General features: G+C 43.7%; 1 protein-coding gene across 3 annotated transcripts in view; it reads right to left on the reverse strand.

Moving 5' to 3' along the window:
• ATP10A (ATPase phospholipid transporting 10A (putative)) overlaps positions 1 to 12,364 on the reverse strand; it is a 179,162-nt gene that overhangs the window by 23,511 nt on the left and 143,287 nt on the right. For all 3 annotated transcript variants that reach the window (XM_042941264.1, XM_042941263.1, XM_042941265.1), the window contains exons 8-11: positions 11,614 to 11,866; positions 8,213 to 8,430; positions 5,997 to 6,191; positions 2,994 to 3,582 (exon numbers count right to left, since the gene is read on the reverse strand). In XM_042941264.1, coding sequence (XP_042797198.1) covers positions 2,994 to 3,582; positions 5,997 to 6,191; positions 8,213 to 8,430; positions 11,614 to 11,866 — 1,255 coding nt within the window. The remainder of the gene's footprint in view (positions 1 to 2,993; positions 3,583 to 5,996; positions 6,192 to 8,212; positions 8,431 to 11,613; positions 11,867 to 12,364) is intronic.

Below are 12,364 nucleotides of genomic sequence, written 5' to 3' on the forward strand. Positions count from 1 at the left end.
CTATAGCTCCTCTCTTGGGAAAGCAATGGAGTCTCAGAACATCCTGAATCTTAAGTTGCTGGATGTCTACATGTAGATCTTCCAAACATATCTGAACCACACACTGCTTGGAAATTCCTTGAGTAAGGTGGAGAGCTACACAAATTGTCTATTTTTAATCTGCCCCTTTCAATGTCATGGTTTGGACAATGTGTCACTATAGCAATGTCACTCTTTTACTTGTCTCATCCATGGTGCAACAGATGGAAGGCTTTGCTTCTTTTCACCTATAGTTACCTAGATATGGATAGTAATTTCCTCCCAGAGACCTGCAGTAGATGGACAGTAGCAGAGGAGGTGAGTGCAACAGCAAAGCTACACAGGGGCTGAAGGATCAGGTGAAGAGGGATACGAGGCTTCCCAGCCTGCTCTTAGTCTCCCCACACGCCCCGGACCTTGAAGTTGATTATGAGTGGTAGGAGTTGTTTGTTTGTGCTTTGTCTAGAAATTTAAGACTATGTACTCATTTAAAAGTGACCTGCCAGCAAAGTACAAGTGTGGCAACTACTGTACTTGCACAGCTCAACAGGATCCCTTTTCTCTATGGTGGGCCCCACCTACCACCCTCTCCTACCCATTTCTTAGTGCTACTCCAGGCCTTTTACCTTATACATGACCCATTGTATGTGGTTAATTCTTAAATACAGCAGTCCATTAAACTGTCTTTAATGAAAAGGACAAAGATTTTTTTTTTTTTCTTACAGTAGAATTAAATCTCAGATAATTGCTATATCTGTTTTTCTTTTGTGTGGATGCAAAATCAAATTTCAGAATGAAGAAGGCTGAAAGAATGTATTTGGAAGCTTTCCTTCCTCTTCTCTTTTTTAGAGTAGGTTGAGGAGATTTAGGTATTAACACTTCCTTAAATGTTAGGCAGAATTCACCTATGAATCCATTTGGTCCTGGATTTTTATTTTTTGGTAGTTTTTTTTTTATGATCAATTCAATTTCATTACAATTAATTGGTCTGCTCGGATTTTTATTTCTTCCTGATTGTTTTAGAAGGCTGTACTTTGCTAGGAATTTATCAACTTCTTCCAGGTTTTCCAATTTGTTGGCATATAATTTTTAGTAGTATTCTCATAATCTTTTGTATTTCTGTGGTGTCAGTTGTAACTTCTTTCTTGTTTGGTCCTTTCTCTTTTTTCTTGATGAGCCTGGCTAAAGGTTTAGCAATTTTGTTTAGCTTTTTCAAAGAATCAGTTCTTGGTCAATGATTTTTTTTTTTTTTTTTTTTTTTTTAGTCTCTGATATTTATTATTTTCTTCTTTCTACTTCTCTTGGTCTTTGTTCTTCTTTTTCTAGTTCCTTTAGGTGTAGTAAGGTTAGATTGTTTGAGCTTTTTGTTGTTTCTTGAGGTAAACCTGTATTGCTATTTATTTTCCTCTTAGAACCACTTTTACTGTACCCCATAGGTTTCAGACAATTGTATTTTCATTTTCATTTATTTCCATGTACTTTCTGATTTCTTCTTTTGTTGCTTAGCATCCTGTTGTTTAGCCTCCATGTGTTTGCGTTTTTTTCAGTATTTTTTTTTTCAATAAATGGTGGAAAAACTGGACAGCTACATGTAAAAGAATGAAATTGAACTATTCTGGCACCATACACAAAAATGAACTCAAAATGGATTAAAGATCTAAATGTGAGACCTGAAACTATGAAAATCCTGGAAGAGAATACAGGCAGTAATCTGACACTGGCTGTAACAACATTTTTCTAGACATGTCTCCTGATGCAAGAAAAACAAAAGCATAAAAACTATTAGGACTACATCAAAATAAAAAAGTTTTGCACAGTGAAGGAAACCATCAAGAAAACAAAAAGGCTACTGAATGGCAGAATGAAGGCGGCTCTGGGAATGCAAAATCAGCCTGTGTCTACACTAGCACAGAATCCCTGAGGTGGAAAGGCAAATCTTGCCCTCTGGTAGGTTATCCCCATGAAAAGCTATCCAAACTGTTTTCAGAGCCACGTTTGCAAACTGAGAGGTATTCCCGTGGGAAAAGGATTTCCTGTCTGTAGAGATTCCTTAGTACACTTTCCCACAACAGAGTGGTGCTGGCCTAGAGAGCCAGGAGTCCAGTTCTGAGGCACTGAGATTACGGTGAGAGGACCACGGGAAGTAAATTATTCCCTAGCTCTATCCAGTGTACAAGGTTTCACAGCAGGTTGTACCTAGAGCTGTTTCCAGAATACAATAGATAAGGAGACTGTGGAGGTCAGGCAGCAAAGCCACAGCAGATACCCTTCTATCTGCCAGCAGCACCCTCACCTCCACCCAGTCTCTCTCACCTAGATATGTACTCCTTCATCCTCCAAGTACAGAGGGAAGGGTGACCAGGTTTACTGATGGGGACCTTGGCCACCCCTCTCCCAAGGCCCAGAAGCATGTGTCTAGAAGGAGATGCAAACAAGCCCTTCTGCTGGATAAAGTTCTAACTGTCGACACCAGTGATTTAGATTTCTCTTTTTCAACACAGAAGTTATATGGAACTCTAGTATTCAAAAGAGACCAAGATAGAGCTGCTCTGCCTGAAGTTGGGACAGATGACAGTGAGTGAGAGGCCAGCAGCCTGTGACCTGAGGCAGCTCCACAAATTGGCTACAAACTATGACCTGGCTTCACAGTCGCCCTGGTCCAGGCAATCACAGAGTAGGAACGAACCTTCCGGAACTTCTAGTCTAAAAGTTCTTGACCTCCATTGGCCAGATTTAAAACGATGCTAGGCCTCACCTCAAGTAACCCCCAACCCCACTGTTCTGAGGTGAATTTAGGCACTGAAGCCCTCCATCCTCCACCCCCAGTGCATTCTAGTCCAAATACCTCAGAGGAGGGAAAGGGTGATCCAGAAAGGTAATCTCTGATAGGCACCGCTTTAGAAAAGGCTTAATGAAAATCACTTTACTCATGGAAAGGGACTGGAGGTGCCGCCCAGTGGAGAGGAGCTGGATACCTGAGGAGCAAGGCAGTAAGAGGTCCATGACCACTGAGTCAGCTCCTTTAGTATAGACATTGATCTCATCGGTGAGTGGGTGCCGGATCACCACTGACATCCTCTTGCGAATGGAGTCGAAGCCCAGCGTGTGTAGGAGCTCGAAGGTGAGCCTGCCCAGGTGGGGCAATTCCACTGATACCTGGTCATGCAGCCTGTCCACCAGCGTGCAGTTGTAGGCCCGTGCAGCATACACAAGGGCTGCCTCGTCGGGGCTCTCTGCCTCATAGCGCAGCTCCTGCTCCTGCTCCTGCTCCAGCTCCACCCCCTGCTCCTGGGCAGTGTGCTCTGGGGCCCAGCTGGCAGCCCCACTGCTGTAGCCATTGCTGGCAATGGCTGGGGCTGGCTGGCCCAGCCTCTCCTCCAGCCTGAGCAGTGTGCTTTCATTGGACAGGGTGGACAGAAAGTTTGACCCTGACTTGTGGGTGGTCTTGTTGGTGGCCAGGCTCCCGATGCTGCTGCAACCGGAGGTCAGGCGGCTGGGTGAGAACCTTCGTAGGAAGTCTTCTATCGTCTTCACCGGGGACTTCACCTCCAACCTCACCCTCACCTGCAAGAGAAGCAGTCAGAAGACAGGGAAGGTGTGTCTAGAGACCTCACCCCAACTACCACTTCCCCAGTGGGGGCTCGGAGCATAGAATTCCCATTTCCCAGATTTTGGGGCATGCACTAAAAACTGCAACCAGAGCCAGCATTGATCTTCCTTGAGATCATCCTTTGGCCTCTTACACTTCACTTAAGCAAAGATTCGCAATATATATTCTTTTAGAATGTGATCACCAGGGTAGCTACATGGAGGCCCTGAACTGACTCAGGGGACTCAGGCCAATGGTGCCTGCAGGCTTTCAGATTATCCTTTCTGCTGGCTGTCTCCACACTGCAATGTCCCACTGCTTTGCAGAAAAGGCTCAGAAGAGCATGCCTGTCATTGCCTGGCGCAAAACCCAGCCTTTTTTTTTCCCCACTTGCAAAAAACATTTAACAGAAGACCAGTTTATACAGTCTTTTGAATTATGTCTATATAAAATTTAAATAACATTCCCAAACCCAAAAGAACTTTTCTAAACAGCTAAATGCATGGACAAATTCAGGATTGAAATCATTTAGCTCACTTTTTTTAAGTCACAATAAATTATATAGCTTCTAACAAGAAATGAAAACAACAAAATAACAGTTATACACATTTGCTAGAGCTCCAAAAAGCTCAATGATGGAGCAACAGCAATATTTTATTTAAAGGAGTATTGTTCACTAATGCTGGCATAATATACCTATTTTAACTTTCTGCTAGAAAATGGATTTAGAGCAAATGTTATAACAATCAAAACACTGAGTTATAGTTAGCCTTAAATTTTCATAATTTTGCCTGTGTGTCCAAAGTTGTATATTATACAATAGCCTCAAGAAAAGTCAGGTGTGTGGTCAAGCAGGGCCCATAGGACCAACTTTGATAAAGGTGCTTCTTCTTTGTTCCTATAATAACTTTAAATGTGCTACATATCCAAGGGGGGAGATTCAAACAGCCACACTGGAGCTCCGGCGGGCTCCAAATACCCTGAAGATTTAGTACTCATTAATATGTGAGAAGAGGAACACATCTAGAGACCCGTTCATTTGCAGTCTGAGGGTGGGTGATTAAATATTCTCCTCCCAATATGGAATGCACTGCTTATGTCACCATCATCACATGCCTCAGGTTATGCTGGGGTCTTTCTCAGTGATTCAGTAGTTGCAACAATGCCTGAGTTTGTCAGACAGGTTCTACTAGAATGCAGGGATGCATGCCAGAGGGGCTGAATACTAGGTGGTGGAAGAACCCAAAGGCCAGATGAGGGATGCTGAGGCAGCTAAGAGGTGAGCTGCAGCAGAAAACACCTCCTGACTAAGGCAGATGGTGCAACCCTGTGGTCTCTGAGTGGTGGGATCTTGTCCGCTCTGGATCTACCAGGCCCACTGGGGCTTTTGCAGGCCAGTGTCGCAGAAGCAAGGGCACAGGGGGTGCTGCATTACTGCCAGATAGGCTGCTGCCAAGAGACAGCAGAGACCTCTTGTTCAGGCCACATCACACACCAATGGCGCCATCAGTGGAACCTGGTAAAAGGGCTAACCCAGGAGGAGGGAAAGGGGTCTGGGAGGGTAGGGGATTGAGAGGCAGGTCTATGGCATGCATCTAGCCCTAGAACACTTTTATTTTTACCCATTTAAAGTTGCCTTGCTACATTATGCACATCCATCCTTAGGTGCACCCTATACAAGCATACATCCGGCCCACTTAGAGGACTTTCTCAGAAGCACCTGGGTTAGAGAGGATCTTTTTGCACATGAAACTTTAAGAATCTTATTATTAACCCAAACAAAAACCAACTTGGATTACTGCTATGTTTCCACCATCTTAAGTAACTTCCCATCGATTCTTGACCACTTCTCCTTGAAAGATGATGTTAAAAGCCTTTGTTAACATCAAATACATTTATTGTGTGCCAAGCCCTACTCTGAGCCCTTTCCCTAACCCTCACCACTGGCCTCATGTCACATAAGGCACAGGAGGGGAAGGCTCATCCAAAGCCACTCAGCTGAGTGATAAAGTCAGGATTCAAGTCCAGGTGATTTGTCTGGGGCCCAAGCCTGTCTTGTGCACTCTTCTCTGAGAATTTGGAGCCCTGAAATTCTGTGTAGGTAGTGTAGGGCAGCCTCACTCCAGGCCAGGCTGTTATGTGCCCCACCCATCATGGGAGGAAGTTGTCCTCTCTTACTTGGACCCAAACCCCTCACCTGCCTCTGGTAGCCTAGGAATGGCACCACAGAACCAGTGAGCTGGCTTGTCCCATATAAAGCCCCCTGATATATCCCCTTAAACCTGAGAGAGGTAGTGTAAATAGTCCTGTTGGAAAGGGTAGACTGACAACAGTGGGGCCATGCTGAAGGTCAAAGGTATCAGCTTCACAGGGAGACTCTAGAACTTGCCTTTTGTCGTGGTTGATCCGGGGATGTGACTACTACTGTGTTGCAGATGGTGAGTGCGATGAAAAAGTCAAACACATCAGAGAGCTCTGGTGAGAGGTGGGCCAGTGGGTATTCCTGGTGCCTTGCGATGGCCAAACACCTGTCACATTCACTCACCTTCTCAAACAGCTTTGGGTCAGGTGTAATGTCTTTCTCCTGCAAGAAAATGGAGGCTTAGGGGTGAGTATGACCCAGTGACCTGCCAAGCATCCTGGTGCTTGACTATTTAAGGCACCTTGATTTTATTCTAAGTTGTAAAGGCCCCTTCATCTGACTCATCTACATATGCCATTTTATAGTGATGACTTACGCATAATTTTAAATTGTGTAAGAATATAATATCCATTATATGTGAAATGAAATGTATATATTCTTATATAGAACATATATATGTTGTCATTAAAAAATAATACAGCTAAGAATATAGATTATTATAGCATATCTGACTCAGAAAAATTTGAAAAAGAGAAGGGAAAATGGAACAAATCTGCATCGCACCACCTCACATACACACTTTTTGAAACACGTGCTTCTGTTTCCTTCCAGTCTTTTTTCTAGACACTTACCTTATATATATAATAAAATATTTTATACATTTTCTTTTGATATAAACCCAGAAGTGGGATTGCTGGATCATACAGTAATTCTATTTATAAGCTTTTAAGGAAACTCCATACTGTGTTCCCTAGTGGCTGCACCAGTTTACATTCTCACCAATAGTGCATGAATGAGGGTTCCCTTTTCCCTATATCCTTGCTGACACTTCTTATCTCTGGTCTTTTTGATGATAACCATTCTAACAGGTGTGAAATGATATCTTATTATGGTTTTGATTTGCATTTCCCACCTTAAATTTACACATTATATGTCAATTATACCTCAATAAAAAAAATATACATAAATTGGCAGTTTCATGTTCCCCAAAACGTTATACACAGTTGACCCCTGAACAATGCAGGGGGTTGGGGTGCTGACCCCCCCATGCAATCGAAAAGTCCATGTATAACTTCTGACACTCCCAAAATTAGCCTACTACTGACCAGAAGCCATACTGATAACATGAACAATGGACTAACACCATATTTTGAATTTTATATGTATTATATACTGTATTCTTACAATAAAGTAAGTTAGCAAAAATAAAATATGAAAATCATAAGGAAAATACAATTACAGTACTGCACTATATTTCTTTTTTTTTAAATTTTGCATGTAAGTGGACCAGCACAGTTCAAACCTGTGTTGGTCAAGGGCTAACTGCAGTCTGATCTTTTCCAGGCTTTTAAGAATCATTTGAAAATACAACTTTTAACAACTTAGAAATAGACATACTATAATTCATTTGGCCATTCTTTTATCACTGAATACATATTTTTTTCATTGATAAACTTCTATGCACAGAAATTTTTGACTGAATCACTAAATTCCTAGGTCAGAAAGTTTGAATATTTCAAATACCCTTGGACCCATATTGTTACATCAATGTCAGAAAAGCTTGTTTTCAACACAGTGCTCCTCCTGCCAGGTGGTAGGGCCCGACTCCCAAGTGCCCTGTATAAAACCACCAATCAGCAACCACAATTTAAATGGCAGCCTATATAGGTTTCAAAGGGCACAGAAGAATGAGGCCAACACAGAGTGATCAAAATGGATTCTTCCTCTCTGTTCTTAAAACATTTTAGAAGTGAAAGGATCTTTTAAAGGCTATCACTCATTCACTTCTGGAAATTTCCCTGCCTGATGAGAATGGTCCATAAATGTTGGGGCAAGGCAATGGAGAAAGAAGTTTATTGGATTCGGGCTCATCTACTTAAAACTTTTTTTTTCCCATCTGTCTTCTTTTTCACAGTTGTCATCTTGCTCTGATGTTTTATTCATTTCATTTGGTAGGACAGACTTCCTCTCCATCACTGATCTGAGTAGTTCACCAACAATTCCCCGGCCTTAGAGGCCATGAAAAAGGGGCCATGTCAGTGTTTTAGAAAAGATCCAGCAATGTAGGGTGAAGAAAGTGTTGGCCACACAAGTTCTGTTAACTGAACAGAGCTAACCCCCCAGCAACAGCTCATTTGTATTATTACATACAGATACTTCTGATGAATGGAGGGAAATGACAGGGCAAGGAAAGGTGGTGTTGTCCCAGCATGGGTAGCTGCTGTCCTCTGAGTGGGACTCACCATAGGGCTGCTGAAAGCTGTGTGCTTGGACAGCATGCTGGCCCGCTTGGCCTCGGCCCGGCTGCCTGTGCGCCGATGTGACTTGGTGCTCTGGCTCCTGTGCATGATGCGAATGCTCTGATGGCTCCCAATGCTGCTGCGCTGAGGCAGCGAGCCCCCTCTGGGCACTGCCTCTTCCTCCTCTGAGTCTGCCTCCTGGTACCTGGCCAGACGCTGGGCTGTAGGGAAAGGCACACAGGGTAACACATCATGGGGAGGCTAGGAAAATGAAACTGATTCAGAGCACTCACCACCCTTACTTTCCCAAAGGCAAGGCCACATTTAATAAAAGTTTCCACTGAGAGATGGAGGCTTTATGTGCACCTACAGTCAACCTCATGAGGTTGATATTCTCCACCCCGCTGCACAGATGAGAAGACTGAGTCTCAGAAAACTTAAGGACCTTGCTAAGTACACAGGATTCAGGAGGGTGGAGAGGACACCCAGGTCAATGTGATGCCAAAGCAAAGATCCTGTGCATTTTGGCACAGTGGCCATTGAGCTCCACAAACAAGTAAGGTATGGACAGAGACAGATTCACATACAGCCCCTCTATTCAGGTGGACCCTAGGTGAGGTGTGATGAATGTGATTTGGGCAGCAAACAGTGGGGACGAAGGCAGGGCAATGAAGGCCTCTCTCACAGTGTAGCCAGGCTCCAGGCTTTGCCCTTATCCCAGGGTCATGGGGCCACCTGACTCACTAGGGCTGTTAGGACAGATCACAAGTTGAACATCTGCCCTGCAATCACACAAAAATAATAGTTTTCAGTCTGTATTGATGGTGCTTTCCCACGGGCTCTCCTTGTCCAGGGTCAGGTAGGGGGTGGGTATTATCTGCATTCACCTTGTAAGGATGAAGCTCTACCCAATAGGGAGGCTAACAGTCCTTGTGGGATTGCATAGAGTGGACAAATGTCACCAGGGTATAGACCCACCGGCAAAGATCCATTTTAGATGATCTTGACTGCACTGTTACACTTGAATGCTTAGTGGGGCACTGCCCAGCAAAAATCCTTGTGGCCATGTGGCCAGCCACTCGGTGAATCACATGAAGTACATCTGCTCTGTTTCTTGCTAATGAATGGCTCTGAACACATTTTTCTGGCTTTGCCCAGTTTTAGTTCAGCTTATTTCATCATAGGTGAGCAAGGAGGCTATTCATGAGGATTACTCATTCAAAACAAGCAATTGCTAAGAACTTCGAGGGCAAGTCCAGTGCTGGGTGTGAGCACAAAATATCTTAACACAATGTGGCCTGCATAAGGGACAAAGAGGAGCCCTCCAATGCCTGTGGCCTTATATTTAATATCTTTCTTTAGTTAAGACTTTTCTTTCGGGATGAGAAAAAGAGATAAGGAAAGGTAAGTCAATTATGGTCACAAAACTCAGTAATTGCCAACACCAGGATCCCACTGAGGGAGCTCCTCACCCCAGAAGCAAATCTCCTCCTGCACATCCCACCTGCTCCTGCTGATATAAGTCAGTTTGGTGGTGAATGAACATCAAGGAAGAACAAAGCCTGGACACAGTGCTGTCAAGCTTCTAGGCTTGTGCATTAGGAACTTGGTGTCAACCTCTCAAAGGATATAGCTGCCTATCCCAGGCTCCTGCAGTAGTAGTCAGATGTTAGCCTAAATGTAGCCATCCTTCAGACCACTGTTGATATGACTGTGGTCTACAGTGATGCAGCAATTTCTGACCAACAGTGGCCTGAGCAATGCCTTCAGTGTTCCTGGGGAAGATAAAGGCAAGGAGCAGGTGATGCTTTATTCTAGGCACACTGTGTCACCAGGACAGAAGGTCAGAGGGCCATACCAAGAGTCTCCATGGCTGGTTCAGATATATGTGAACTGGGCTCATCATACAAAGTCAAAGTCATCTGAATTCATTTTACTAATGAGATCTGTGAGGTCAGACCACATAAAGTAACAGCTGAAGATGCTCTTGGCCCCAGGAGCATGTCAATGACTGATCATAGCATTTCTTTCAAACATGCAACGGAGAGGCCTGGTTGTTTTAGTCTTCACCAGAAATGTTTTCCTGTATCTTCCAGAGGCAATGCAACCTTTAGTTTTATAACAAGCATCTAACAACTATCAAAATTTTTCTGTAATCTTAGTTGGGATTCTGCCCATAGAGCCTCAGGTCCAGCCTTCAAAGGCTGCTTCTGACCTGACTTCAGACCCGGGTCTCTGGTTCCTTTACAACTAGGCTGAACTCTGCCTTCAGGCAAATGAGCTCTTCTGCACTAGGCTGAGGAGTTACAGAAGGGTAGAGTGAAAAGGGACAGGTGGGCACAGTCACTGACCATTTACTTTGGGTGGCAAATAAAGTTAAACATAGTGTATAAGTTCCTATGTCTTCTGTTTAATATGATTAATTTTACATAAAGGGCCTTAGTGGGTATCATAATTGTTTTATGAAACTCACAAAAATCCCATGCTTCCTTGAGATCTTTCCTACCATATCCCCTCAATAAATAAGTTTCCTAATGATGACCACGTGCTGACTCCTATACTATATTTGCTTCTGTTACTGTGGCAAGACTTCTTTCATGTTCTCAGATGCTGTTATAGGAAGGAAAGGGAGTCCTAGTTGCAGAGTTGATGGTGCCTCTCAGAGGCGCCACAGCTCCACAAACACTACTGTGGCACAGGGACCCTTATTGTGGTGCCCCTTCCTGACTCGGGTGGGTGGCTGGTTCTAGTCACACCCTCCACTTATGAAGTGGATAGCTTCTCTATGGGATCAGGGAGGACAGAGGCAGCAAAGGATAAGGAAAGGAGAAGTGGGAAGAGTAACATCCTGTAAACTTCAAACAGGAGTAACATTTCTCTTCAGCTTCCATGAACATCATTTTCTAAGGGGAAGAATACAGCATGAATTGCCCAATGCCCTTCTGAGAATTTTTAGTTAATAACAAGAAGATCGATGGGTGACAACAAAAACATCTCTTCATTCTTGGCATGGCAAAGAGACCACATACCTCACTAGTGAGTTCCTCAAGAATGCCTTTCTTGGTTCTCTTGTCTGACAAAAAATGAGTGTTTAAGCAGATGCCCACCACACTAAGATACTGCAGTGAGTAGGGCACTGTCAGTAAATGGAATTCATTATTTGCTTCTATAAATGCTGCTAAGCTTCAGTCTCCTGGTTATTCTAACAGCCTATGTTTTAGTCTCTCAAAAATCAGCAATCCCTGAAGCTTATTGTGTGTGTGTGTGTGTGTGTGTGTGTGTGTGTGTGCGCGCGCGTGCATGTTCATGTGTGCATGTATGTGCACACAGGCACATGTGCATGCAGCTTTTCTACAGCAGCTCCCTGTCCAGCCCAGACTAGGAGTTCCTACCTCAAGACTCACCATTTGCATCATGGGAATATTCTATGCCAGACACAGTGCATCTTCGGAAAACCATCTTATTCTCAGTTAAAGTGCCAGTTTTATCTGAGAAGATATACTGTATCTGCCCTAAGTCTTCGGTGATGTTGAGAGCTCGACACTGCAGCTGCGAGTCCGTTTCTTCATCGTACAACTCTATATCCTGATTAATGAAGTAGACTTGGCATACTTTAACAATTTCAATGGAAACATATAAGGAAATTGGGATCAAAACCTAGAAGACATAAGGCGTACAGGAACAACTGTGAGGAACAAGGAGATGAGAACTAGTCCAATCTATTCAAATGACAAATGACTACAACCACAAGTAAGTAGGGACTATACTGTACCTTTAAGGGCTTAACCAGGTTGGTTTAGAGTCAGTAATGAAAAAGTATTAGGATTGGCAAAGAGTTTAAACTAGGACAGCCTATGGTGTCACTGCAGAGCAGAAATCCACTATCATGTCTGGAAGAATGGTAACCATGGCTTGGATAGAAGAAAGCATTTTCATATTACTAAGTTGTGCTTGAGAGAAGCTATGAAAGGAAAGAAGAGAAAGAGAGAAAAAAAACACAAGGCACAGTCAGAGTCCTTATAAGCAAAGTCACCTTGCACCAAAGTGGCAATTGGCCCCCAGGCTCTCCCAGGGCTCCTGGCAACAAGGAGCTGCCCATCCCATGGACACAACCCCACAGTTCAGAAGAGACAGTCTTTCCAGAGGCTGGTTGTG

This window comes from Panthera leo, chromosome B3 (genome assembly GCF_018350215.1).
Source record: "Panthera leo isolate Ple1 chromosome B3, P.leo_Ple1_pat1.1, whole genome shotgun sequence".
In the NCBI taxonomy this organism is placed as follows: domain Eukaryota; kingdom Metazoa; phylum Chordata; class Mammalia; order Carnivora; family Felidae; genus Panthera; species Panthera leo.